Here is a 27,346-nt window from a genome sequence, read left to right on the forward strand (position 1 = left end):
GACTTATCAAAAAGAAAAGAGAAAGGACCCAAATAAATAAAATCATGAATGAAAGAGGAGAGATCACAACTAACACCAAAGAAATACAAACATTTATCAGAACATACTATGAGCAACTCTACGGCAATAAATTTGACAATCTGGAAGAAATGGATGCATTCCTAGAAACATATAAACTACCACAACTGAACCAGGAAGAAATAGAAAGCCTGAACAGACCCATAACCAGTAAGGAGATTGAAACAGTCATTAAAAATCTCCAAGCAAACAAAAGCCCAGGGCCAGACGGCTTCCTGGGGGAATTCTACCAAACATTTAAAGAAGAATTAATTCCTATTCTCCTGAAACTGTTCCAAAAAATAGAAATGGAAGGAAAACTTCCAAACTCATTTTATGAGGCCAGCATCACCTTGATCCCAAAACCAGGCAAGGATCCCACCAAAAAAGAGAGCTATAGACCAATATCCTTGATGAACACAGATGCGAAAATACTCAACAAAATACTAGCCAATAGGATTCAACAGTACATTAAAAAGATTATTCACCACGACCAAGTGGGATTTATTCCAGGGCTGCAAGGTTGGTTCAACATCCGCAAATCAGTCAATGTGATACAACACATCAATAAAAGTAAGAACAAGAACCATATGATACTCTCAATAGATGCTGAAAAAGCATTTGACAAAGTACAGCATCCCTTCCTGATCAAAACTCTTCAAAGTGTAGGGATAGAGGGCACATACCTCAATATCATCAAAGCCATCTATGAAAAACCCACCGCAAATATCATTCTCAATGGAGAAAAACTGAAAGCTTTTCCGCTAAGGTCAGGAACACGGCAGGGATGTCCATTATCACCACTGCTATTCAACATATTACTAGAGGTCCTAGCCTCAGCAATCAGACAACAAAAGGAAATTAAAGGCATCCAAATCGGCAAAGAAGAAGTCAAATTATCACTCTTCGCAGATGATATGATACTATATGTGGAAAACCCAAAAGACTCCACTCCAAAACTGCTAGAACTTATACAGGAATTCAGTAAAGTGTCAGGATATAAAATCAATGCACAGAAATCAGTTGCATTTCTCTACACCAACAGCAAGACAGAAGAAAGGGAAATTAAGGAGTCAATCCCATTTACAATTGCACCCAAAACCATAAGATACCTAGGAATAAACCTAACCAAAGAGACACAGAATCTATACTCAGAAAACTATAAAGTACTCATGAAAGAAATTGAGGAAGACACAAAGAAATGGAAAAATGTTCCATGCTCCTGGATTGGAAGAATAAATATTGTGAAAATGTCTATGTTACCTAAAGCAATCTACACATTTAATGCAATTCCTATCAAGTACCATCCATCTTTTTCAAAGAAATGGAACAAATAATTCTAAAATTTATATGGAACCAGAAAAGACCTCGAATAGCTAAAGGGATATTGAAAAAGAAAGCCAACGTTGGTGGCATCACAATCCCGGACTTCAAGCTCTATTACAAAGCTGTCATCATCAAGACAGCATGGTACTGGCACAAAAACAGACCCATAGATCAATGGAACAGAATAGAGAGCCCAGAAATAGACCCTCATATCTATGGTCAACTAATCTTCGACAAAGCAGGAAAGAATGTCCAATGGAAAAAAGACAGCCTCTTCAATAAATGGTGCTGGGAAAATTGGACAGCCACATGCAGAAAAATGAAATTGGACCATTTCCTTACACCACACACGAAAATAGACTCAAAATGGATGAAGGACCTCAATGTGCGAAAGGAATCCATCAAAATCCTTGAGGAGAACACAGGCAGCAACCTCTTCGACCTCAGCCGCAGCAACATCTTCCTAGGAACAACGCAAAAGGCAAGGGAAGCAAGGGCAAAAATGAACTATTGGGATTTCATCAAGATCAAAAGCTTTTGCACAGCAAAGGAAACAGTTAACAAAATCAAAAGACAACTGACAGAATGGGAGAAGATATTTGCAAACGACATATCAGATAAAGGACTAGTGTCCAGAATCTATAAAGAACTTAGCAAACTCAACACCCAAAGAACAAATAATCCAATCAAGAAATGGGCAGAGGACATGAACAGACATTTCTGCAAAGAAGACATCCAGATGGCCAACAGACACAAGAAAAAGTGCTCCATATCACTCGGCATCAGGGAAATACAAATCAAAACCACAATGAGATATCACCTCACACCAGTCAGAATGGCTAAAATCAACAAGTCAGGAAATGACAGATGCTGGCGAGGATGCGGAGAAAGGGGAACCCTCCTACACTGTTGGTGGGAATGCAAGCTGGTGCAACCTCTCTGGAAAATAGCATGGAGGTTCCTCAAAATGTTGAAAATAGAACTGCCCTATGATCCAGCAATTGCACTATTGGGTATTTACCCTAAAGATACAAACGTAGTGATCCAAAGGGGCACGTGTACTCGAATGTTTATAGCAGCAATGTCCACAATAGCCAAACTATGGAAAGAACCTAGATGTCCATCAACAGATGAATGGATCGAGAAGATGTGGTATATATACACAATGGAATACTATGCAGCCATCAAAAGAAATGAAATCTTGCCATTTGCGACAACATGGATGGAACTAGAGCGTATCATGCTTAGCGAAATAAGTCAAGTGGAGAAAGACAACTATCATATGATCTCCCTGATATGAGGAAGTGGTGATGCAACATGGGGGCTTAAGTGGGTACGAGAAGAATAAATGAAAGAATCTGGGATTGGGAGGGAGGCAAACCATAAGTGACTCTTAATCTCACAAAACAAACTGAGGGTTGCTGGGGGGAGGGGGTTTGGGAGAAGGGGGTGGTATTATGGACATTGGGGAGGGTATGTGTTTTGGTGAGTGCTGTGAAGTGTGTAAACCTGGTGATTCACAGACCTGTACCCCTGGGGATAAAAATATATGTTTATAAAAAATAAAAAATTATATTAAAAAAATATATAATTCTCAGCATTTTCTTCTCTCTGTGTAAACTTTTGATGACTCTCAATGGTCTGGCAAGTAAAGTAAACCACCTCCTCCTGTTACTCAGGTCCTCTAACAAGTGTTTCTGTCCTGAAACCTTGTTTCTTGCTTCTACAAGTCCCCCTTCAGTGCAGCCTGGGATTCGCTAACCTAGGCTACTCGCCATGCTGGGCACATGCTACCTTGTAGCCTCTGCGAGGACAGTGATGCCTTATTCATGGCAGAACGCCTCGTACCCAGCCTCACAGCCAAAGCTCAGTAGAAGTTTGTTGAAGACGGTGGGCATTCTTTGTTATGATAAATACAACAACAAAAATAACAGTAAAAATAGTAAAATGCAAAACATGATGATGATGATGATAAATCATAGTGCAATAACAATCGTAAACACTGACTGAGCCATTGGTCAATAGCTGTTAAGCTGTAAATTTCTTAATTAAATCTTACAGTAATCCCGTCACGGGGATACTATCCTTATCTCACCTTACCGACGAGATGACCAATGCTCAGAGAGGTTACAACTTCTGCTACTGGTTGACTGACTCTTTGATTCACATATTCAGCAAACGTTAATGAGGGTCTCCTACGTATCAGGCTCTGTTCTAGGGATCCAGGATGTAACCTGCATCCTCCTCTTTGTGAACAAATTCCTTGCTTTCATGGCGCTGACAGTCTAGTGGCCGAAAACAGACACCCGCTTGCTAAAAAAATGAGATAAAGTCAGAAGGGGTAAGCACTCATAAGGAAAGTCAGTGAGGGTAACGGAAGCAGCAGTGACGGGAAGAGGATCTTACAAAGACGTAAGGGGAAAGGCTCACTGTGGGGATGGACGTCAACAAAGTCTCGACAGATGAAAAGGAGGGAGCGCCACTGAAGACCTAGAGGGAAAATACTTCAGGCAGAGGGAACAGCATATACAAAGGACCAGAGGCAAGATTGTCTTTAGTGTGTTCCGGAAATAGTAAGGCTTCCCCTGTGCTTGCCGGTGAAAGTGGACAAGGAAAGGAGAGCAGACGCTGCATGGGTTAGACCGTGGGAGCCCTGCAGGGGTGACGCAGACTCCGCTTTGGCTGTGCTTCTGGAGGGGAAGCGATGGAGCAAGAGGGTCTGTCCTCAGTGTTGGAAGGATCTCTCTGGCAAGGGAGAGCTAGTGCGGACCCATGATAGGACTACTAAAGTCCTACTGGTGAGGAGAGGGAGAGGGCTGAGGGGAGCCCGGGCTCGGACGGTCTGCACGAGGAGTCTGGGAGGAAAGGAGGAGCCCAGGACTAGCCCAGGGTTTCTGGAAGGCAAGGGAGGAGCAGTTCCAGGTGAGGAAATCAGGAACTCACCGTACACCTATTCAGTGCGAGATGACGATGAGCCACAGCAGATGACAACGAGCCATGTTGGTTGACAGCTGGGTGCACACATCTTCAGTTACATTGAAACAAACGGCAGCTGAGGAGGGCACTGGGCCCCTCTGCAAGACCGGTTCTGGTGCCTGCAGTGCTGGGTGGGTTCTCAGCTACTTTGCCATCAGTTCCCTGAATCTCCCTGGCCCTGTCTCTCTTTAGATCCAAATTCCCTTCCTCTCCTTGGACTCAGCTCATGGGCTCCCTCCATCCTGGAACCTTCCCTCGGACCCTAGTCACGTCGCCTTGCCATGACATTCACCTGGTTTTAGCATTATTCACTGGTGACCATGTCTGGGTATCTGCTGAGTGGACAAGTCCTTGGATGAATGAGAATATGCCATGTGAACTCCATCAAGAACAAGACAAAAACACTAATCAGAAGTGTGGTATAATTATCGACACTATGGAAGGCGGCTCAGGAATCTCTAAATGAGACCCCCGGTTGGCAATCTGTCAGCATCGGCTCTGGGTGCTGCTGGCCGGAGGGGCTGGGGAAGGAGCAGCTCAACAATCCCCGCCCGGTCAAAGAAGGCTTGATTGTGGTTTCCGGGATCTGGGCTCTGGGCCCAGTTCTGCCACTGGGCGGTGTGACCTTGGGCGAGGTACTCCAAACTTGTGCGGCATAATTTCCTCACCTTTGAAATGAGCAGACTGTACCCCATCTGCTCAAAGATCCTTGCGCCCACTCCAGTTCCTTCTCAGATTAGAAACTAATGTGGTCATGCTAGTGGTATGAGGAGTGACTCGGGACCTTTTTCTCTACTGAAGCTATGAAATCTCAAAGACTGGTCTTCTCCTTCTTTGCCTCGAGCACAGGGTACTGGTAGATGCAGAGTAAATATCTTTTGATTTACTAGGTCACAGGATGAATCCTTCTTGATCTATGAAATGTACCCTGGACGGATCTCTCTGTAACCTACCCCCAGATCTCTTCTTGAGTCAGTCCCTCAATCCTTCCTTAGGTTCCCTGGGTGCGGTACCCCTAGAACTATCACGGCTCATGATCCAGGTCCGTCACTGATTTGGTGCTTCTTGACCCTGCTGGATCAGATTTAAGGAAATCAAGACACAGGTTCTACAACACAGGCCAGAATGCTGGGATGGGCCTTCGCTAACCCAGCCTGTGAAAAGGGGGTGCTTGCAGGAAGTAGCAGGTAGTGTCAGATTATGGAGAATCTTGCTTCCAAGCTCAGAGTCTGTGCTCAGGAATATGCATCTACCATGTCTGGACTATCCTGGAGGGGCAGCAAGTGGAGAAAGGGAAATCAGCTGGAAAACTGAAGAAACAATGTCATGGTGGGGTGGCAGGGAGGGCCGCCCTGGGACACAGAGAGAAGAGATCTGGACAGAGATCTGGAGGAGATCTCTGGGACAGAGGGAAGAGATCAGGACCTCTTTGAGCCTGTATCTTGCTGGCCCCTTTGCTAGGGACAGTCCTTAAGATGCCTTAAGATGCCAGGTCCAGTCCACACCCACCCTGTTCCAGGAACCGTGTCCATGCTAAGATGGTCCCTGGACATTGGGGCCATGCTGAGTAGCAGGCAGCAAGTGGGGTCATGGGCTTGGTGTGGAAAGTGCATCGAAATGCTGTGGGATGAGTGTTGGCTGGACGTGTAAGCAGGGTGCTAGTGGGTTCGGGGTCTGCACAGAGGAAATCAACATTCGAACTGGCTGTGCCCCTCTCCAACCTTCTGATGAGCCCTCTGGGGGGCTGAGCTGGATGGACAACGCTGTGGCTTTCCCTCTTCTTGGCTTCTGGCTGCATAGCAGAGGAGAGCCGGGGAGACCGGAAGATTTACTTCCTTCACTCCCAGGAGATGAACCTTGGGTTAGCAGTGTCTCAGCCAAGAGTCACTGCTTCTGTCAAGGTCGTCTGTTCCACAAGACTCTTCTTCTGGGTCCTGGTGATCGTTCCCTCCTCCTAGGCCTGACTCATAACGGTTCTGCTATTATGCTCCCCTGTTGTTCCCCCAGACCCCAGCCAAGACCTTTGTGATTAATTTCTTTATCTCAGTGTGACTGAATCTCTCTCTCTCTCTCTCTCGTTGGGATGGTCAGTGATATACTGGGCCTTTGAAATAAGAATACCTGCTTCTTTGGGATTTTATCTACCAGTAAACTGTGAGCTCTTCCCAGAGGAATCAGGTCTTGCTCATCTCAGCCCTCTCTCTCCACTTCTACTGTCTATGGGAGCTTCTGTTCATGCGGGTTCCTTACTGATTGTTAAAAGATGTTCATTTCTCCTCAGTCACAGCCATGCCATGCGTCCGACCCCAGCTGGTCATGTGGCTGTGTTCTGAGCGTTCCCCAGGGAAGGGGCCATAGCTCTGTTTCCCCCTTCACCTTCTGGCTGTTCCCACCTCACTGTTTCTCACTCGAGAGTCCAAACACTCCCACTAAGGCCTTTTCCTTCTCGATACCCTGAAATTGACCATCTTTACGTCCATGCCAGAGGCATGTGACCTCAGAAGAGACCCTAAATCTCTCTCCACCATGATGTCCAAGATTGCAAAACCAAGATAAGAATCACACTGACTTCAGAGGACCACTGGGAGAATTCAAACAAATGCAATGGCCTGTAAAATTTATTATCTTTCTCATGAAATATATCAGTGACTTTAAAGAATAGACCAGTTCTCTCCCCCCCCCCCCCCCTTATCCTACTTGGCTTGACTGGTTTCCATGAGGTAAGCACTCCGTTAATACACCAAGCAAAATTCTAAAAACTGACCTTTCCTGAGTGCTCCCTCCCCTCTGGGAACTGTTCTAAGCACTTCACAGGTCCTCTCACTGAAGCCCCACAAGAATCATGTCCGACAGAACCCATTTCGTTCCCATTTTACAGACGAAGAACAGTAACGGTACAGAAAGATGAAGTCACTTGCCCAAGGGCAGGCGCCAGTTTTAAACCCAGGAAGCTGGGCCAAAAGCCACACAGATCGCCCCTCTGTGGATGCTGTCTCCCCTGCTGACATTGTCGGGGACATATGTGAAGTGCAATCATAAGGACCCGAGCAATCAGTGAGGCAGCATGTGGGAATTAACCAAGGGACTGAAAGCCACGTTGGCCCCTCGCTGGAAGTTCTTGCGGATGGACCTCCGGCTTGGCCCCCCTGGTTCAAGTCCAATGGCGCGGGGTTAACGGGGCTGCTTTCTTCGCACCTCGGGGTTCCGGGACCCAGACTCACCTGAACTGAGCGCGTGCTCCACTTCCTGCATGATCACGCCCGGGGAGGCGGTGGTCTCCATGTCCACCATCAGACAGGTCACTTTGGCCGGCGCCGTGGCTTGGGGCGTCGTGTCCGCGGGCCTCGGCTGGGCTGTGGCATGGGAAGTGGGTGTGTGCGCGGAGCTCGGCTCTTCCGTCGGGGACCCCGGTGGGGCTGGGGACCCCGGTGGGGCTGGGGATCGCGGTGGGGTTGGGGATCCCGGTGGCGTTGGGGACCCCGGTGGGGTCGGGGCCCCCGTGGGCTCGGTGCTGGTGTGGGCAGAGCTGTGATTGGCGCTGGTGGGGGAGGCGGACCAAACCTCCCCGGCTGGAGAGGTCGACAGGGGCGGGGGCGAGGAGGCCGGAGCCTGCGGGGAGGGGAGCGTGGGAGAGCCGGCGGGGGCCTCGGAGGGGGCCCGGGACCCCGTCGGGGGCGCGCTTGGCTCCTCGGTGGTGCTCGGGCCGCGCTCCGAGGGTGTGGGTGTTAAGGGCGCCCCGCCGCTGGCGGGGGAGGCCGCCGCGCTCGGGCCTCCCCAGGGAGAGGCTGGGCCGCTCGGGCCCGCTTCTCCGGACTCTGCGGAAACGTTCCTGGGGCGTGTGGGCGCCGGGGCCGAGGCCGGAGCCGGGAGGACCGCGTGGCCGGGCGCGCCGCTGGTCGGGGAGGCAGGAGGGCTGCGGGGCGCGCTGGTCCAGCCGGCCGTGGACGGGAGAGCGCTGGCGGGAAGAGACCCGGGGGAGGGGGCCGTCGGCGGCAGGCTGTGCACCCGCAGGCCTGTGGAAGAGCCAGCACAGACGCGGTTAGCGCGCTTCCGCCGGCCTCTCGCGCTCTGCGCGCGCCCTCCCAGCTGGGAAGGTGACCCGGGCCTCTCTGCCCCGCACTCCCTCTCCCTCCTCCCGCTGTGTCTCTCAGTGGGAACCAGCCTGAAGGCCCAGGGAGACACACGTGTAGCCAACACATGGAAGGAGCTGTCTTGTCCCCTGCTTGCTTGGAACTGCCCTTAACTGGGGAACTGACCTTCCCCGGGAACTTTCTGGATTGTTTGGGTGTGTGTGTGTGTGTGTGTGAACCCCAGTACCTGCGCTGACGGTGGCGGATCTGGGGTTGGTGAGTGCAGAGCTGGAGGAGCTCCTCTGTCCGCTGTTCCCTGGCCCAGAGGCTGTGAGCAATGCTGTGTGTGTGTGTGTGTGTGTGTGTGTGTGTGTGTGTGTGTCTGTGCTTTTTGTGTGTTTATGCACAGGGATACTAGGGCTGTGGGCTTGCTGCTGGGTTGAGCCAAGATGTGAACACATTCTCTGTGAAGGGGGAAAGGCAGGAGGTCCTGGAAGAAAACCTGACGGGAGGAATAGGTTTTGGAACTATTATCTGGGACTGGAACGTAATTCTTTCAAATTCTAGCCTCGGGTCTTTACAATCATATCATTTTGCAAAATGGTTCCCCTTCACATTTTCTAACATTTAGAATTAGTTTCTGTTCTTCCTTCCTTCCCGCCTCCCTCCATTTACATATTCCGTTTAATTAACTAATTCTTTCATTTATTCAAGTACTTAATAAATGGCTTCTATCACTGAGTGCTATCACTCACCCAGTCTTGAATTTTTATTTCACTTTTTATGTAAACCACCTTCAGATTGAGTCCCCAGGCCCCTCACCATCCCCCCAACGAGCTTTTCCTCTAGTCATTTCCATTCAGTGGTTGACACCTTCTTTCGGTCAGTTGCTCAGTTAAAAATGGAGACCTCACCCTTAATGCACCCCTTTACCCCCCACCCCATATCAAATCCACTGGTGAGTCAGGATGACTCTACCTCGAAAATACATCCCAACCCAACCACTTTTCTCCACCTCCTCCATCATCTCAAGATCACGTGAGCCACCAGTCCCTTGCCGAGACAACTGCCACAATCTCTTCATGGGTCGTCTGCCCTTTGGATTTTCTCCCTTTCAGTTTGTTTCCACAGAGCAGCTGGTATGATCTTTTATTGGTATGTCAGAGCATGTTCTTTAATTGGTCAAAACCCTCCAAAGCCATTCTGCTGCACTTAGAACAAAATTCCAAACTAATCCCCTGTGTCGCTCCGTGCTCTCCTCGTCATTCAGGTTGGTCTCTGCTCAGATGTCACCTCCTTCTCAGAGGAGCCCTCCCAGATGATCCCAACTGAAATCATCCCCACTCCAGCTCCTTGTTCCGTTTTTAAAAGATGAATTTTTTAATTGTTAAAGTGCATGTAACATTTACCATTGTAACCATTTTAAAACCGGCTTATTTCTTTGAAAGAGAGAGAGGAAGTGCAGGGCTTGGGGGAAGGGGTAGAGCAAGAGGGAGAGAGAGTCTCAAGCAGACTCCACGCTGAGCATAGAGCCTGATGGTGGGCTTGGTCAGGGCTCCATCTCACAACCCTGAAATCATGACCTGAGCCCAAATCAAGAGTTGGAGTTCTAACTGACTGTGCCACCCAGGTGCCCCATTTTAACCATTTAAAATAATATTTATTTATTTGACACAGAGAGATCACAAGTAGGCAGAGAGGCAGGCAGAGAGAGAGGGGGGATGCAGGCTCCCCGCTGAGCAGAGAGCCTGATGCGGGACTCGATCCCAGGACCCTGAGATCATGACCTGAGCCGAAGGCAGAGGCTTAACCCACTGAGCCACCCAGGTGCCCCATTTTAACCATTTTTAAGCTCAGTGGAATTCAGTGCCATCACCACTAACCCATCTCCAGAACTTTCTCATCTTTCCCAAACTGAAACTCTGTACAATTAAATAACAGTAACTCTCCTTTATTCGGTGGAGACCGCTATTACACTTTTTGTCTCTGTGGATTTGACGACTTTAGATAATGCATGTAAGTAGAGTCATATTATAATTGTCCTTTTGTGAATGGGTTATTTCACTTAACCTAATGTCTTCAAGGTTCATCTATACTGTAACATATGTCAGAATTTCCTTCCTTTAAAGGCTGAATAATAGACTTTTATACACATAAGCCACATTGTATCCATCCATCCATTCACTGATGGACTTCTATGGGTTGTTGCCACCTTTTGGTGACTATGAATAATGCTATGAGTCTGAGTGTACAAGTATCCATTTGAGACCCTGCCTTCAGTTCTTTTGGGTATATATCCAGAAATAGAAGTAGTGGATCATATGGTAATTCTATTTTTGATTTCTTGAGGAACCACCATATATCCTTTGCTCATTTTTTTTCATAAAATAGAAGTTTCTTCCTGAAATCACATTACTATTTATTTACTTGTTATCTCTCTCTTCTATCAGAATGTAAGCTCCATGACGGCACAGGGACCCGGTCTTAATCATTAATGTTTTCCCCCAAGCCTAGGACAGTGCCTAGACCATGGTAAGTGCTCAGTAAATCCTTGTGGAGGGAAAGAATGAAGGAAGGAAGGAAGGAAAGGAGAAGGAGGGAGGATGGATTAACTTAAGAAGTTTATCCAAAAATACTCCAGAATCTCTCTGTTCTCTTCTACATCTCACGTAGTATGGCCATATCCACCAGAGCCACCTCGGGAATGGCTGCCTGCCTGGTGTTACATGAGCACGGGAACCTTGCTTCCAAAGCCAACCTCACTCTCTGTCTTTCTACCACAACACATACCTATGCCTGATGTCATGTTAGGTCTTCAACTCTTTAAGTCTCCATATTCTGAGGAGATTTCCTTGGAGATAGCATCCAAGAAATGGCCAACCATGACAAAATTCATAAGGAATGAAACATAGGTTAGATTCTAGCCCAGAGGACAGGGCAAGAGATGTATTTGGAGGCATTCAGGCATTCGGGGGAAAATTGCTTACTTCTTCATTCTGGCACACAGGAGACACCATAGCTGATGACAAGTTGTGCTACAGAATCTATCCTGAAGGCAGTTTTCTCATATTTAACTGAATTTAACATTTGAATTGTTATAGAAGTCCTTAGTTTTATCTTATTGAAAAGGAATCGGTCAAAGCCATAAACTATAAGAGAGTTACTCTCCTAGTAAATAGGAGGGCACACCTTCTAAATTAGGTCATATAACAGTCCATGTTGCGGTAGTGGAGTTCTGGCATCTCGGAAGTGCCAATGATTTCAGAACAAATACAGAGCAAGAGATCTTTAAAATATGGACAGAACAACAGTTGGGACAATATTATTAAAATGCTGGATCTTCACACGCAACCTTTGGAGCTTATTGGCTCTGCATCCTAGTAACTCCCATGGCTCATTATTCTGTGGCTAAAACCCCAAAATGGCAATGTTGAACTACTATTGATAGTATCGGAGACAGAAGGGGGCAGAGACTATTGCAATCTGATAGCCAAGTCAGAGCCTTTAGGAACCAGGGATACCTGAGAAATGAGCTGTGCACAAAGGAGCATTCATTCGTTCATTCATTCATTCTTTTATTGAGTAGCTTCTACACCCGTGGCTTTGCCCTCAGAGACTTCACTATCCAGCAAGAAAGAAAGGACCCCCAACTTCCTGTCATATGATGTGGTAAGTGCCTCACTGAAGTAAAAGTGGGTTATAGTGGGAACCCTGAAGTACCAGGGATACATTCTGTATGGGGGCCATGAAATGCAAAAGTATACAAATGTCATTTTCAAATGACATTTAGAAAAGCTACAGAAGAGATGACATTTGAGTTGGTTCTGAAAGAATGAGAACACATATGATGCCACTTATGGTGTATGATGTTTAGGGTGACAGCTGCATTGTCATTTCCAGTGGAGCTAAAAGCTGGACCATGGAAATCATTACAGTGCTGAAAGGAACATGCCTGGTAATTGGTTTTGTTGCTAGAAATATCTATTTCCTTGTTTAACTCTGACTGATATACTTTTATAGCTTTTATCCTTCCTGCTTCCAAAGAAGACCGGAGGTGTCTTCTCCCATGGCTACCTTCTGAGTACTTATTTACAATACTTTAAAGTCTAGGGACACCTGGGTGGCTCAGTTGGTTAATTGACTGCCTTTGGCTCAGGTTATGACCCCAGGATCCGGGGATCGAGCCCTGCATCAGGCTCCCTGCTCAGTGGGGAACCTACTTCTCCCTCTCTGGGTCTTCTCTCAGCAAGAAGACTTCCAAGGCCCATTAAGACTATCCTAGGGAATGCCTGCTGTCTTCATCTGCTCAGGCTGCCAGGTCAAAATCCCATGCAGACTGGGTGGCTTTAACAACGCAAGTCTACTTCTCACAGTTTGGAGGCTAGGAAGTCCAAGCAAGGTGTGGGCACATTCAGTTTCGGTGGCCACCTTCTCTCTGTGTCCTCGCATGAACTTTCCTCACGTGTGCTCGTGGAGCGAGAGAGAGAGAGACGGCAAGCTCTCTGCTATCTCTTCTCAGAAAGGCACTAATCCTATCCTCAGGGCCCCACTCTCATGATCTCATCCAATACTAATCACTTCCCCAAAGCCCCATCTCCAAATACCATCCCACTAGGACCTCAACGTTCAGAATCACAGAGATGGTCTGAGGAAATATATTTCTACTTTCTCAGGATGGATTTGTGTTTCCAGGGGAATACCAAACTAAATAAGTCAAACAAATAAGGATGTATACTTTCTCAGGATTAAAAAAAATTTGTTTTAGAGCTAGAAAGGGAGTATGCTGTGTGAGCACAGCTCCTCATTTGATACATGGAGGACAGACGTGGAAGCTGGAGTGGTATAAGTGAACTCATACTTCTAAGAGCAGGAGCTGGGCTATGTGGCCCAGAGAGAATCCTACAGGGTCAGAATCAGACTTAGAGCTTCCACCTCTGACCCTGCGCCCCCCTCCCCCAATACACATACAGTGTGTCCTTGACTTGAAAAGAGTGGTAAAATGTACTGTAGCAACTGCCATTATGGGATCAGCAGGGGAGGGGGAGGGTCCACGGAGGCCAGGCAGCTGAAGAAGCTGACATAATTGAAATAATGCCCCGTATACCTTCCCATTCCACATAGAGCCACTTTCCCTGGAAGAAAAGAATTAGCGTTCATATTTCCTTGAGGAAATGGCAGAAAAACTAGAATGAAGAAATCGAACCCATTACTTTCAATTTAGAGGTGAATGTGCTTTGTTCCAAAACAGTGACGTTGCCAGATGTGACATGCCCGGCCTTGGCAGTGACAGGCCTCTGTGCCTGGAAGAGGCTGACTCAAGGAAGGAAATCTCTTAGACTTGGCCCAGAGGAGAGTTCTAGAGGAATGATGGCCAACTTCACCTAAGCCGAAATTCCTCTGTGTAGGCTTACAGATGGCAGCCTTTCCTGAACTTTGGTCAGAAGTTTGGAGCTTTTCTGTTGCAAAAGGAGCTGAATGCTGCTCAGAAGAAGAGCGGGTTCTTAGTTGGAAAGAAAATCGTTCGTTTCCGTGTACATTGTCCATTATTATGGGAGAGACCAGTATCGGAGTTTCTATCTCTTTGGTGTATGAAAGAAAGGTGTCTGGCTCGATCCCCAGTTTCTTGCCTTGCCTTCCAGGGGGTTGCCCGGTTTGGGTAGGCGAGTTCTCCCCAGGCGGAGGTACTCCGGGGTAGAAAGCCTGCATTCTGCCCTCGGGCTCCACCTCTCGGCCTCACGGGGCGTCAGCGGCATCCGGCCAGGCTGGCCGCCAGTGGACAATGAACGCCCCAAACTGCCACCTTTTCCTGGGTTTCATGAACAGCAACATGGGCTGGTGCCAGCGTCCCAGGTTGTCTGGGTGTTGCTTACCCATCCCCTACCCCCCACCCCCCACCTCCCCACCCCCCACATGTCCTTTCCTGCCCTTCGCTTGTCAATTACCTGAGGAAACATGTGACAAAGCTTTGGCAAATTCAGTGAAACTCGATCAAAACGCAGTCGGGCCCTTTCCCGTTGCTGCCAAGTCAGGCTGAGTGTTGCCGTTGCCTGTGGTCCCGCGGCTCACGCCAGGCCTGCCTGACAGGGGCCCCCAGGGCTGCTGAAGGGCTGCACGCTAAATGACCGCGGAGGTCAGCCAGACGGCCACCACCGTGAGCTTCCTGAAAGGCCAGCCGGGCCACATCACACCCCCTGAGGCTTGAGAGGAGGATGGGCAGCCGCGTTGGTTTTCCCCTGACCGAAGGCAAAAACTGCAAATTCCCCGCAACAATGTCGTTTTGGAATATGGGTGAAGTCCGGAGCCAATGTCCAAGGAAGAATTCTTGAGACATCTTCGATGCAAAAAGGTGGTTTATTAAAGCCCAGGGACGGGACCCTTGGACAGAAAGAGCTGCTGCACTGGGGTCTTGAGGAATGGTGATTATATGCTCCAGAGTTGGGAGAAGTAAGGAAAAGGGAGGTTTCATATGCTTTTTTTTTTTTTTTTAATAAAGATGTTATTTTTTTTAATTTATTTGACACAGAAAGCGAGAGAGATCAAGCAGATGCGAGCACAAGCAGGGGGAGCGGCAGGCAGAGGGAGAAGCAGGCTCCCCACTGAGCAGGGAGCCCGATGACAGACCCCATCCCATGACCCTGGGATCCTGACCTGAGCCAAAGGCACACGGTTAACCGACTGAGCCGCCCAGGCGTCCCCCAGATACCTACAAGATACCAGAGGCCTTGCCGTTGTGAAGTTAAACTTGTTTTCCTCTCCAGCAAGGTATTAACACTAATGTAGTGGGAGACTCCTGGAAGAATGTCACATGTGTCCTACCCAGGACGGGTGTCAGCTTCTTTACGCTTTGTCTTCAGCTAGCCTTTGGCTCCCTCATCAGCAAGGCCTGGAAAGCTCTCCACAATCCAGCCCAGTCCGTCCATCCAGCCTTGCTTCCCACCAGGTCCTCAAACACACCAGGCATTTCTGCCTAAACAGCGCGCTCTCTTGTCTCTGCCTGGGTTACTCCTATTCATCACGCCAGTGTTCGCTGAAGGGCCTTTGCCGATTCTCTCCTTAAATCCCTCCCTCCCCCACCCCCAAGCCCTCCTGGGCTCAGGGCCTCCCCTACCTTAACCGCATAGCACTGACGTCTGACATCTGAGTGTTACTATGTGATTGCTTCCAAGAAGCTTTGTTTAACACACGCCTCCCTCTCCGTCCTCCAAAATGCACATGCAACATGGGCCGTATTGGATCTGCTCACCACGCATCCTCCTTGTCTGGCTCATAATAGGAATTCAAGCAATTCCTAAAATAAACATATTTGAACAAACTGAACGATGCCCGACTCTCTGCCTCCTTGCCTTTGCCTGTGCTGTTCTTTCCACCCCGAATCCCCCTCCCTGGCCCGATTCTGAGAGCCTTATCCCCTCTGTAAAGTATTCTCCAAACTGAGGGGGGTCACAGCACTTCGCACAGATTTTAATTGTAGCACACATTATCCCGAGCCATGCTTTCTCTCCATGCTTGTCTCCCATTAGTCTGGGAGCCTTACTCATAGGGAGTGCAGCTTGGTCTTTGTGTCTTAGTGCCTGGCACAGATAAGGGACTCAATAAATATTCATTGAGTGAAAACACGGATTCTCAACCCTTTGAAAGACAGAAATGTTCTCTGGCTTATAGGCTGGGCCCTGAGAGCACAAATGCATCTTCCCTTTGATCTGTCTGTAAGTTCCATAAAAACCATCAGCTAATACGAAACTGGAGATGGGTCTCCAAGCAGACGTTTGCTATTTTTGCGCGCTCGTTTCCACTCTCGAGACTGCAAGAATTTCCTTTCTCTGGGCGTGATACAGACCAGAGTCACCAGCCCTGGAGGGGTTGGCCATCCATCAGTTGGTCCAAACACAGGCCAGCCTTACTTTTTCTTTACTCAACGGGCTACCCTTCTGTTCAAGGGACAGAAAAAGAGAGAGTAAAAATAATCTTACGGTGATAAATATTTTTTAATATCAAAACTGGGCTTCTGCGTTCTTTAGTTGAGTGAAGCCACTGATACGGACTCGCAAAAATGCCCAACTGAGGGCACCCACCGCTCCAGAAGATTCCTCTAACATCTGCAAAACCAGCACTAATCAGAGGCTGGTCCGACCATACGGTATTCGACAGCTATCATATGCCTAGACAGAATGTGTATGTCCCAAAGCCATCAAACTGTGTTTAAGACACTTGTTTGAAGTAGAAAAGCCCTATTCTCCAGAGTGTTTTGTTTATGGAAATGAGATGCAATCCTAGTCCAAAAAGAGGAAAAACGCTTCTGTTTTTGAGCCACAAATGCGAACCTGAGTGGTGTGTGACTCAATTTCTCTCTCCATAAAGTCAGGGCTCACGGTATCACTGGCCTCTCCTGAGACTGCTGGGAAGGCTAAGGACAGAATAACATTTGGGATGAAGGTTGGGTTTCCTGGAGGAAAAAAATGTAAGATTTTTCTTTCCTCCCTCCAGAAGCAACAACTGTTTTTTGTCCCAGGATGTTTCCTACAACTCATGACCCTTGGTTGTGTGGGGACTGTGGTGCTTGGCTCAGGCAGCGGCTGTGCTGAGCGCGGATGCCCACTGGTACCTGAAATCCCACAGGTACCATATAGGGGTTCCACGGGGGGAGCACTGGAGAGAAAGAGACAGCGGAGGGGGGGTGAGACCCTTCTTGATGGCTGCTCTGTGGTCGCGGGGAACACGGGTGTGTGCCGTGAGTAGCAGGCCGCAAGAAGGAGGCAACCCATCACCTCCGTGAGGTGTGTGGGGGGATTTCTGAACAAGCGTCAGGTTCTTCTGTTCTTCTCTTCCTCAGGTCCAGTCCCTCCATTTGTGGGATCTGGGACGAGAGCACATGCAAAGGTCCGCACAGAGAACGTCTCAGTATGTACCTACTATACGTCACTTTGTGTCTGTGGCCCAGTCTGCGTTCCATCCAGGGCCCTGCAGCCTACAACGAGGGGATCCCTCCATGCCCTGGGAACACGTGTCCCACCCCCTGGGGATCTGCTGGGGCACTGCAGGCCAGCGCCAGGCCTGGGCCCACCCAAAGCCAGGATGGAGACGGCCCCAGACACATTCCATGGGCAGCCTTGGTGGGCAGGCTCCCCCTCCCTGGGCCTCACTCTCACGGCAGGATTTCCAGACATTCTCAAGCACAGGGGACGGACAGAGCGCAGGCAGCACTTTGGTTGACTTGTAGTGACCAAATTTAAGCAGAGGCCGCCACTCCTCCACTTACCCAGACCCGAGGCTTTGAATCTCTCTTCCCCTCACCCCTTGGAGTCCTTGCTGGTCACACTTTCCAGCCTGGGGGCGCAATTCAGCAACCCCGTCCCTCTCCTGTTTGCTCTCCCAATTACTGAAATTCCAAAAGAAAAAGAAAATCTTCATGGGATTGAAGAGAAGAGAAGATCTTTGTGTTTGGGTGTTTGTAAGATGCTGCGTCTCTTGCGTGGTTGGGGGGGGGCATATCCTTCCTTCCCCCCTTCCCCTGATAAGCTCAAATCACAAACGAGCTCTTTCTCATCCCCTGTAGCCCTTGCAAACCATAAATGTAAGAGAGCCCCTAATACTGTCCTGGTCTGACCCTGAACCTCTTCCTTCAGAGGATCTCCCTTCAGGCTTCAAACTGCTCAAATGGCCGAGGCCGCCCAGGGCCATGGGCACCACGGCCCGCTCAGCCTGTGCGCCCTTGCCGTCTTCCCCCACATTGCTGCCAGGACAGCTGAGGGCACCATCCATGACCGCTTGTTCCACACAAAGAGCTGGAGCTCTTCAGGGGGTCAGCTCCGTGGCAGCCTACCTTTGGAAGGACAGTCCTTGGGGTCATCCCGGGCTGATGCGTCCGGGCATTCGTATCAGTCAGTTAGTAGGCAATCTGACTCATCACAGGATAATGCCGAGAAATGCAATCAGATGCTGCACTTCTGTTTGCCTCGCCACTGAAGGTCACCCCTGACCACCCAGGGGTCAGGCAAGAGGGCGAGGAGGGCTCCAGCGCAAACATATCTCCATGACTCAGAGGAAGCTTCCGCTGAAGGGAGGGGGTGGGCAGGAGAGGCTTTCTGAAAGAACACCCATAGCCCTTCTTCCTCTTCCTGCCGCCATTTTCTTTCTAAGACTGTCCTCCAGAAGTGCCCGTCAGCGTAAACAGCGATGCGTCATCATCTCTGTTTTCTTCTTTTTAACATTTTTTAATGTACTCTTAAAATAGAAATATAACATACACGTAGGATAAGGCACACATCTTGAAGTGTACAAATCAATGAATTTTCACCTGTGTGTATACTGGCATAATCACCACCCAGATCAAGATACAGAATCTCTCCGGCAGCCCGGAAAGTTCCCTCACCCCCTCTCGCAGGCAGAACTCTCCGAAGGTAACTCTTCTTCTGACTTTCATCACAATAGATCAGTTTTGCCTGTTCTTGAACTTCATGTACATGGGAGTGAGTACTCTTTCATGTCCGCATTCTTTCACTCCCTGTAAGACTGTCTTGTGTTGTCATGGGTGTTAATAACCCATTCTTCTTCATTGCTGCATGGTATTCAACTGTGTGATTATACCACGACTTATGCGTCCCTTCTGCCAATGGCGGGCATTTGGTTCTTTCTAGTTTAGGGTTGTTATAAATGAGCCCGCTTCATAATTTCTTAGTTAACATGTTGCTAGTGCCCTTTTCCAAGCCAAATTTTCTGGGTACCTTATAAGGATTAAGTCACTTAATCTTCACCATAAGTGGGAGGTTACCCCTATTTTCCAGGCGAGCAATCCAAGGTGAAAAGAGGTTAAATAGCTGCTCAAGACACGTAACTAGAAGGAAGGAGAGTTTGGATTCAGAGTCTAGAAGGTAATCCATTTCAGCGACTTGCCTTCCTAACCGTCTTACTGGAGGTTTGACTGCGATGGTGAAAGTTATAAGCCAGACAATTTATCAGCTGCTTGATCTCGGGAAAGTCTCTTAATTTCTGTCTTCTCGCCTGCACACTGGGGTAACAACAGTACTCCTTTCACAGAGCTATTGTGAGGATGAAATCAAGAACCCATATAAGGCAGACACTGTTGCTTGACTATGCTAACATCCACTCCCCAGTCCCTCTTGCCTGCCTCCCTATAAAGGCTATGGAAGTTCAATGCTCCCTTCCTGGTCTCCTTTGCAGCTAGAGATAGATATCTGTGAGCCCCAGTTCTGCACAGTGAGATTGTTGGGAGGTAGGTTAAGGGGATTTTGGAAAAATTTTGTTTCCTTATAAAAGGGATATGTAAGAAAGGGGAATTCCCATGGTACCTACTCTTTCCCCCTTCCTTACTTTAGTGAGATGTGATGTCTGGCCGAGGGACAGCATCTTCTGAAGCTAAGGATGAAAGTCAATCCAGTAGGGATGAGAGTGAAAGAAAGAGCCTTTTTCCTTGACAACACTGTAGATCTTGCCAAGCCAAGACTGGTTTGCCTACCTCCAGACCTCCCGCCATATAAATCATAAATGCCTTTGGAGATTAAGGCACCATTGGTCAGGTTTTCCATTCTTTGCAATATAGATGACAGACCACGTCCAAAGGCCTGTCACAATGTGCTTCATACAGAGTAAGAGATCAATAAAAGGCTATTGTGCTGACCTCTGTTTAATTGGAAAGTGGGCCCTCATGACTTCACCTCCTTTAATCTGCTAATAATCTGCAAAAGGCACTTTGTAGGCACAATCCGAGGGAGACGATCACTCTTCATGGCATCGGCTGTGAGCCTCGGGGACAGAGAGCTCCCCACATCCTTCCAGGAAGCAACAGGCAGCGGGACCTGTCAGCGTTCCTGGAGGCATTTGCTAGGCTGATGCGTGTGAGACTGAGCTGCCTCCCACACCTAGAGAATGCTGCAGAAAGGGAACAATACCCAAACCAAAACCCAGCTAAAGGTGATGTGTGTTTTTCCACTTTATTGAAAAAAAAAAAATCAGAAACTTCCAGGGCAGCTGCACCATGAATCTTGATCTGACATGAAGGAGGCTGCTGGGCTTCGGTTGCTGAGAAAGCAGCGCCGAGTGGCCACCAGGGACCTCCTCTCCTTATTCCCAGACCGGCTGGCCTGCCCTCCTCGGCGCCGCCAGGGATAAGCAAGAACACCCTGGCCAGAACGGCACTCTCCTGTTATTTTCAAATTGTAGACTTCGCTCAGCAGTTTGCTTTTTAAAAACGCAGTTAGACTTTTGTTTGTTTAGGTCCAACAGGACAAGGCCCTGTCAAGTGCCTGCTCAGGAAGAGGACGTACTGCAAGCGATGCAAGTGGGTTTTGTGTCTCACACGGGCTTTCCACTGACCGTGGCAGGGTGGCTCTGTTTTCCCTCGGGTATGTTGATGCTTAATGCCTTCTGCACCTGACCCTTCTGAACAAAGACCTCTGATACTGGGGCAGTCGTGATGGCCCCCTGACCGCTTTTTCTCCCCACAGATCATCTGTTTTGCCAAGTATGCCAAAAGCTTGACACTGTGGTCTGAATGTCTGCTTTCCCCCCCAAATTCGCATGTGGAGTCCTAACCCTCAACCTGAAAGCTCTGGGGGGTGGGGCCTCTGGGAGGTGCTTGCGTCAGAGGGGGGGCCCTCACGAATGGGATCGGTGCTTTTATAAAACAGATCCCCAAAGAGCTTCCAGTCCCTTCCACCATGTGAGGACACAGAGAAGACACCCGCTGTGAACCAGGAAGAGGACTTTCAACAGAACGAGACAATGCCTGTGCCACAACCTTCGGCTTCCCAGCCTCCAGAATTGGGAGAAAGAAATTTCTGCTGTTTCTTAGTACCCAGTCTGTGGGATTTTGTGGCAGCAGTCTGGACAGATGAAGACAGAAGCAGATAAGCAACGAGCTGCAAGGGATCGGTAGCCTATTAAATGACACACCAAATTAATTAATTGTAATTTCTGTGCTTTAGCTTTCTCCTAAACAACAGGTTTAAGAAATTACAATGTCACCATGAGAAGATGCTCAATGTCACTCATCATTAGGGAAATGCAAATGAAGACCACGTTGAGGTATATCCCCCCACACCTGTCGGAATGGCTAAATTCAACTGTTGTTGAACTTATATAATGTTAATATTATATAATGTTATATGAGAAACAATAGGTGTTCATGTGGACGCAGAGAGAGGGGAAGCTTTTGCTCTGTTGGTGGGCATGCAAACTGGTGGAGCCGCTCTGGAAAACAGTCTGGAGTTTCCTCCAAGACTGAGAAATAGAACTACCCCGTGACCCAGCAACTGCACTACCAGATATTTACCCAAAGAATACAAAACGACTCATTCAAAGGTATACATGGTCTCTGATGTTCATAGCAGTGTTATCTACAATAGAAAAATTGTGGCAACAGCCCAAGTGTCTATCGACAAATGAATGGATAAAGAAGATATATAGACATATATGTGCATATATATGTGTACACACACACACACACACACACACAAACATATGCACAGTGGAATATTACTCAGCCATAGAAAAGAATAAAATCTTGGCATTTGCAATGACGTGGATGAAGCTAGAGTGTGTTGTGCTAAATGAAATAAATCAGAGAAAGACAAATACCATATGATTTCACTCCTGTGGAATTTAAGAAATGAAACAAATGAGCAACGGGGACAAAGAGAGGTCCACCATCCCAGGGATAGAGAACCAAGCGCCCGCTCTTTCCGGGAGGAAAGAGAAGGGTCCGCGGTCAGGAGGAGCTGCAGTCACATGTGCGAGCTCATGGCTCACGTGAAGTTACGAAGACGGAAGCTAAGTGAGAACAGATCTTACTTCCAGTTCACATGCTGTTCCCTCTTCACTTTGCGGGAGTGACTCTTCTCTGCGGAAACGTTCTTTGCAAGGAACCAAATGAGCTGAAATCAGTATGAGGAACCATGCTCGATAGAAGAGGGTGATGAATGTTAATCAAATTCTTTAACTGATGCGGGGAAACTGGTGGTTTGAAGGAATTCCACGGTGAATCCTCATTTAATGTGATTAATTACCTCCTAATTTGTCGCTTGTGTAAAGAAAGCTTTCTGATTTTTAATTTGCCTAAAAATCCAGACTCTCTTAGGCTTTTGCTCCTGAACTACTCCAGAAAGAATTAGCTGACTGCCCTTAATTACAGAGTTTATGTCTCTGCTTAAAATACCATAAATCACTAGTTGGGAACACACAGCCACATAAACATGGGCTTCAGGCTTTCATTTGTTAACCGACTTGCAATGGCTGCTCCCTCAGTATCTCAGCAGCCAGGCCACCTCGGCTGGGAAGAGCATCAGCAACACCAACGCGATCGGTGCCCTGGCCCTGTGAGCGGCGTCCGGCGAATTCCAAGGGAAGTCTTTGGGATCCGTTAAAATGCTACCCTGTAGCCACTGGCTGACAGGTGCTACCGATCGCATCGATCTGGAAGGACAGCAGCTGGCGACGTGAGCTAACATGGGTGAATTGCGGAAGATGATTCAAAATCGGTAGCTCAACCTGACGGGTCGTTTGGCTTTCGGTATACTTACTTAGAATGCATCTGTAAGTGCGGCGGCTCAGAAAAAGAGTTATTCAAAAAGTGACTCTGCCATCTGATACCTTCTGAACCTTCTGACACCTTCTGAATATATTCTTTAATATATTCCTAAATCCCCTCCAGCAATGTTGGAACAGCGTGGTGATGCCCGCCCGGAACACGCACGTGCTTCCTCTGGGGCAGAGGCAGCTCTACCTCGTGGCTTTACTTTAAAAGCAATTCCCAGGTCTACCTATCCAGGCTGCTGTGCTCTCCTGGGTTCCAGGGCTCGCTCTGTTCATTTTGGGCTCTGCATTCAAATTCAGTAAGTCCAGCAACTGGTTTATCTTTCCCCATCAAACCAGTTCCTCCAGGCTTCCCTTACTCCTGTCATCACCCTTCCCTTTATGTAAGTTCCTTTTATTTTATTCTTAAAAAATGTGGTATATATATAAGGAGCATGATGATTAAGGAGTGATATGATTACTATAGTCAAGCTAATTTGCATATTATCTCTTCATGTAAGTTACCATTTTTTGGGTGTAGGATGACAGCACCCGAAATCTACTCTTTTAGCAAATTTCCAATATTCAGTAAGTATTCTTTTCAAAGATTTATTTATTTGTCAGAGAGAGAGAGAGCACAAGAAGGGGGAAAGCAGGCACAGGGAGAAGCAGGCTCTGCACTGAGCAGGGAACCCCATGCAGGACTCCATCCCAGGACCCTGGGATACTGACTCGAGCCAAAGGCAGATGTGTAGCCAACTGGGCTAGTCACGGTGCCATCCATCAGATCTCTAGACTTATTTATCCTATGCATCTGCAACTTTGTATCATTTAAACCACATCTCCCATTTCCCCACCTCCAGCCCCCTTGGTAACCACACTTCTACTATTCTCTGCTTCTATATATTTAACATTTTTAGAATCCACATATAAGTGAGATCACTAAGTTGTTTTTTTCTTTCTTTGTTGGCTTATTTCATTTAGCATAATGTCCTCCAGGTTCATCCATGTCATTGCAAATGGCAGGAGCTCTTTTAATGATTAAAAATATAAATACATATGCTATAATTTCTTTAGCATTCATGCAAAGCCACACAGCCCACAGGAGGCAAAGCAGGGGTTTGGGTCCTCATGTGTCTAATTCTTTCAAGTAATCCTTCAGGTCTTTTTGTAAGGAAAATTGTATTTCTGTGGCTGTGGAGGCTAAAAGGGAAGCATTTTGTTTGCACTCTGGTGAAATATTAAGCTACACCTGACTGCACACACATGCACACACACGCTCACACACACACACACACACACACACACACACACAGAGTCCAGCCAAACATAGAAATTCCTTGTCTATTTAACTAGAAGGAAATGTGTGGGTCATTCTTAGATTAGAGGACAGATGCACACATACACTTTGGCAGGGGTTGTCTGCCAGCCAGACTATCGACACGCCTTCTCTCCAGCTCAGAGACTACTTTGAACATGACAGATTCACATCTCATCCTAAAAGCACTTATCAACTCTTAGCTGGGTTTCTGTAGGCAGAAGCAGAACCACTTCGGTTTGGTATGGCTACGGGCCTGGAATTGCAGTCACAAGTCTTCATCCAGAAAATCTACCTTTTACTAAGTCCTTCTCAAGTGATGATCTATAGAAAAGCCAAATTATTCTTTGCCAGGTCAGGAATAGCCTTTCTATTTGCTGTGTAATTGCATCAAGAGCATTTCGGCTTTGGCGTCTCTCTCCGAAATCCGCCCTTTCATTTACGACCTAAGCAAAGAACAGCAGAAAGCAAACTTTGTGAACCGTGCATAGATAATTAATTCTCCTCCCTGTGTATGGTTGTACACACAACCAAGAGAGGAATATGCTTGATATTGATACTTCAATGTCTGTTTCACTGTACTAAAGCCACAATCAGTCTAAGTAAAAAGTACCACGCAAAGACAGGGAAGGCAAGATTCTCTTCTTTAAGAAGGTGGGGAAATGTTCAGACGGTGACAGTAGCAAGCTTGGCTCTCCAGACTCACAAATGAGTCCCGGTTCCATCATTCCAGCTGCACACAGACCAGTTCTTCTGGGGATGACGTTTTATTACCAGATTCAGCAGGCCCCAGTCTGCTGAAACAAAGTCTAACCTGAGCAATTCCCAAAACGATTTTCCTAAATACCTCCTTGGTGCTGCCAGTGGCACTGGTTAGGTCCGGCGTATTAGAAGAAAGTTTGATTTCTCTCTCAGTTTTGTTTTCTATATCCTGTGAAACTCAATCCTTGTTAATCCTCCAATTTAAAATGTTATTTGGAGCCCACTATGTCCCAGGTCCCACGCTAAGTGCTGGGGATATAATAACGACCAAGGTCACTGCCCTCATAGAGCTTTTATTCAGGGGAGTGAGCCAATGACGAAGTGTGCGGTTAGACTGCCGTGTAATTAGTGAAGGCACGGGGCGCTGATCAGACACATCAGAGGAATGGTCTCGGGCACACACGGCTCAGGGTGTTGGTATAAAATTTCTGAGGGAAATTCTGGCTCAGGTTGGATGTAAGGGATGGGTGGAAATTCGTCCATGAAGAATGGTGAGGGTAGGAAGAAGAGGGAACAGTATTTTGGATGGAAAGAGCATCATGTACCAAATCCCAGGAATGAGAGAACTTGAAGTCTCATGTCATATCTGGAACCCAGAACATCAAAGGATCTGGGACCAGATCGTGTAGGGCCTTAGAAGGCACGGATGAGCTTTGGACTTCATCCCCGTGATTTGAACCCGGGGGGTCGGGCGGGGGTGATCAGCGTATGGCTTCTGGAAGATTGCTCTGAGGTGGGCAGAGGATTGAATGGAGGCTGACAAGTCTGGAGCTGGGGAAGACAGCTGGAGGCTGTTTCAAGGAAAACAAAAACAAAAACAAAAAACACTGTCCTGGGCAAAGGGAGGGGCCATGGACATGGAGAGCAGGAAGTGCACTCAGGGTCTTGTGGACTGGGCTCCTTTCATGTCATTCTTGGTACCATGATGGGGCCCATATACCCTGAACATCCGAGGGTCTGCAGAGCCAACATGGCACGGCAGGGCCAGACCACCCTCTTCAAATCTCAGCTTGGCTCCTCATTAGCTCTCTGACCATGAGGGGAGTTACTTCTTCTCATGGTGTCTTGGTTTTCTCAAATGTAAACTAGTAATAATAACAGTATACACCCCGTAGTAAGTACACAATGTAGAGCTCATATAAATCAGCACTTAGAAGAGGGCCAGGCACATAAGAAGTGATTGATTTTAATTATTAGTATGACATGTCTTTGGTATTACGCTTCCACCTGCTTTATTCATGCTCGTCATCTACCCTGTGGTGACATCTCAGTCCTCCTGTCTCGCTCCTTCCTTGCCTAACTCTACTCTGCTCATGCCGTCTAAGGGACCATCAGCACACCTGGCTGCTTGCCCCTCCTCTTTTCCAGACAGCAGAGGCCTCCCAATTAAGTCCCCAATTCTTAGTCTAACAATAAAACCTTTCCTTAACCTGGTCTTATTTGCTCTTCCTTAAGCTTATTTCCCATTATAGTTATATCCCAGAGTATGCCCTTCTGGCTTACAAGAATTTAAATTTGCAGGAGTTTCATGTAATATTGGTTTTTGGTTATGAGGATGCTTTTATTCATATTTATGAGAACTGCTTTGGATGGTGGGTACTTCCCAAGTTGCCGAGCGCCAGGAAACAAGATCCCCTATGAGGTCATCTTCTCAGTGGCAAGAGTCCCAGTAATTTTGGTTTGCAAGTCTACAGTAGGACAATCTGATCCACTATTTACATTGCTTTTATTGATCGATTTTGTCTTTTGTTGGCTAAAATAGAATAGTAAACCTTTAAATGTATGGGACAACAATAGCCATAAATGAGCTGAACTAAAGCATTCAGCCTTATCACAGAGGAACTGATGAGAGGAAATTGCCTTGGAAGGCCACACCGTGATAACTAATGTCATTTACTTAAGTGACAGTGTCCGTTTCAAGGGGATTTGATATTGTTTTAGTATAAGCAGCTTAATTTCTGGGTTCAGGAAGTATCAGCATTTCTTGAAATTAATAGGATCTATCTATGTCTTAGACTTATAGGAATTTGCCCCATGGAGATATTCAGGAAGAAATAACCCTTGAAAGATTGAGGAAGGTGGTTTTCTGGCTAAATCTCCCGTCCGCACACCAATACCACTTCCTGTTTCTTGGTCTTGAGTACTCTACTTTCTGCCTCACTGCTTCCTTTCTTCCCTTCTACCACTCTACCAAGCCTGACTCTGTTGCTAGGCCTTCTGTCCTCTGTGACTTGTTTTTGGTAATAATTACAACCTACATGGACTTTTTCCTTCTCCAAACTTCTATTATTTGTTTTTTATTCTTTTATTC

General features: G+C 47.5%; 1 protein-coding gene across 1 annotated transcript in view; it reads right to left on the reverse strand.

Moving 5' to 3' along the window:
• Positions 1-27,346, reverse strand: part of PARM1 (prostate androgen-regulated mucin-like protein 1) — a 106,036-nt gene that overhangs the window by 34,375 nt on the left and 44,315 nt on the right. Inside the window, exon 2 of the mRNA XM_082727335.1 lies at positions 7,581-8,372. Within this exon, the coding sequence (XP_082583461.1) occupies positions 7,581-8,372 (792 nt within the window). The remainder of the gene's footprint in view (positions 1-7,580; positions 8,373-27,346) is intronic.

Source organism: Mustela nivalis, assembly GCF_964662115.1.
Source record: "Mustela nivalis genome assembly, chromosome: 4".
In the NCBI taxonomy this organism is placed as follows: Eukaryota; Metazoa; Chordata; class Mammalia; order Carnivora; family Mustelidae; genus Mustela; species Mustela nivalis.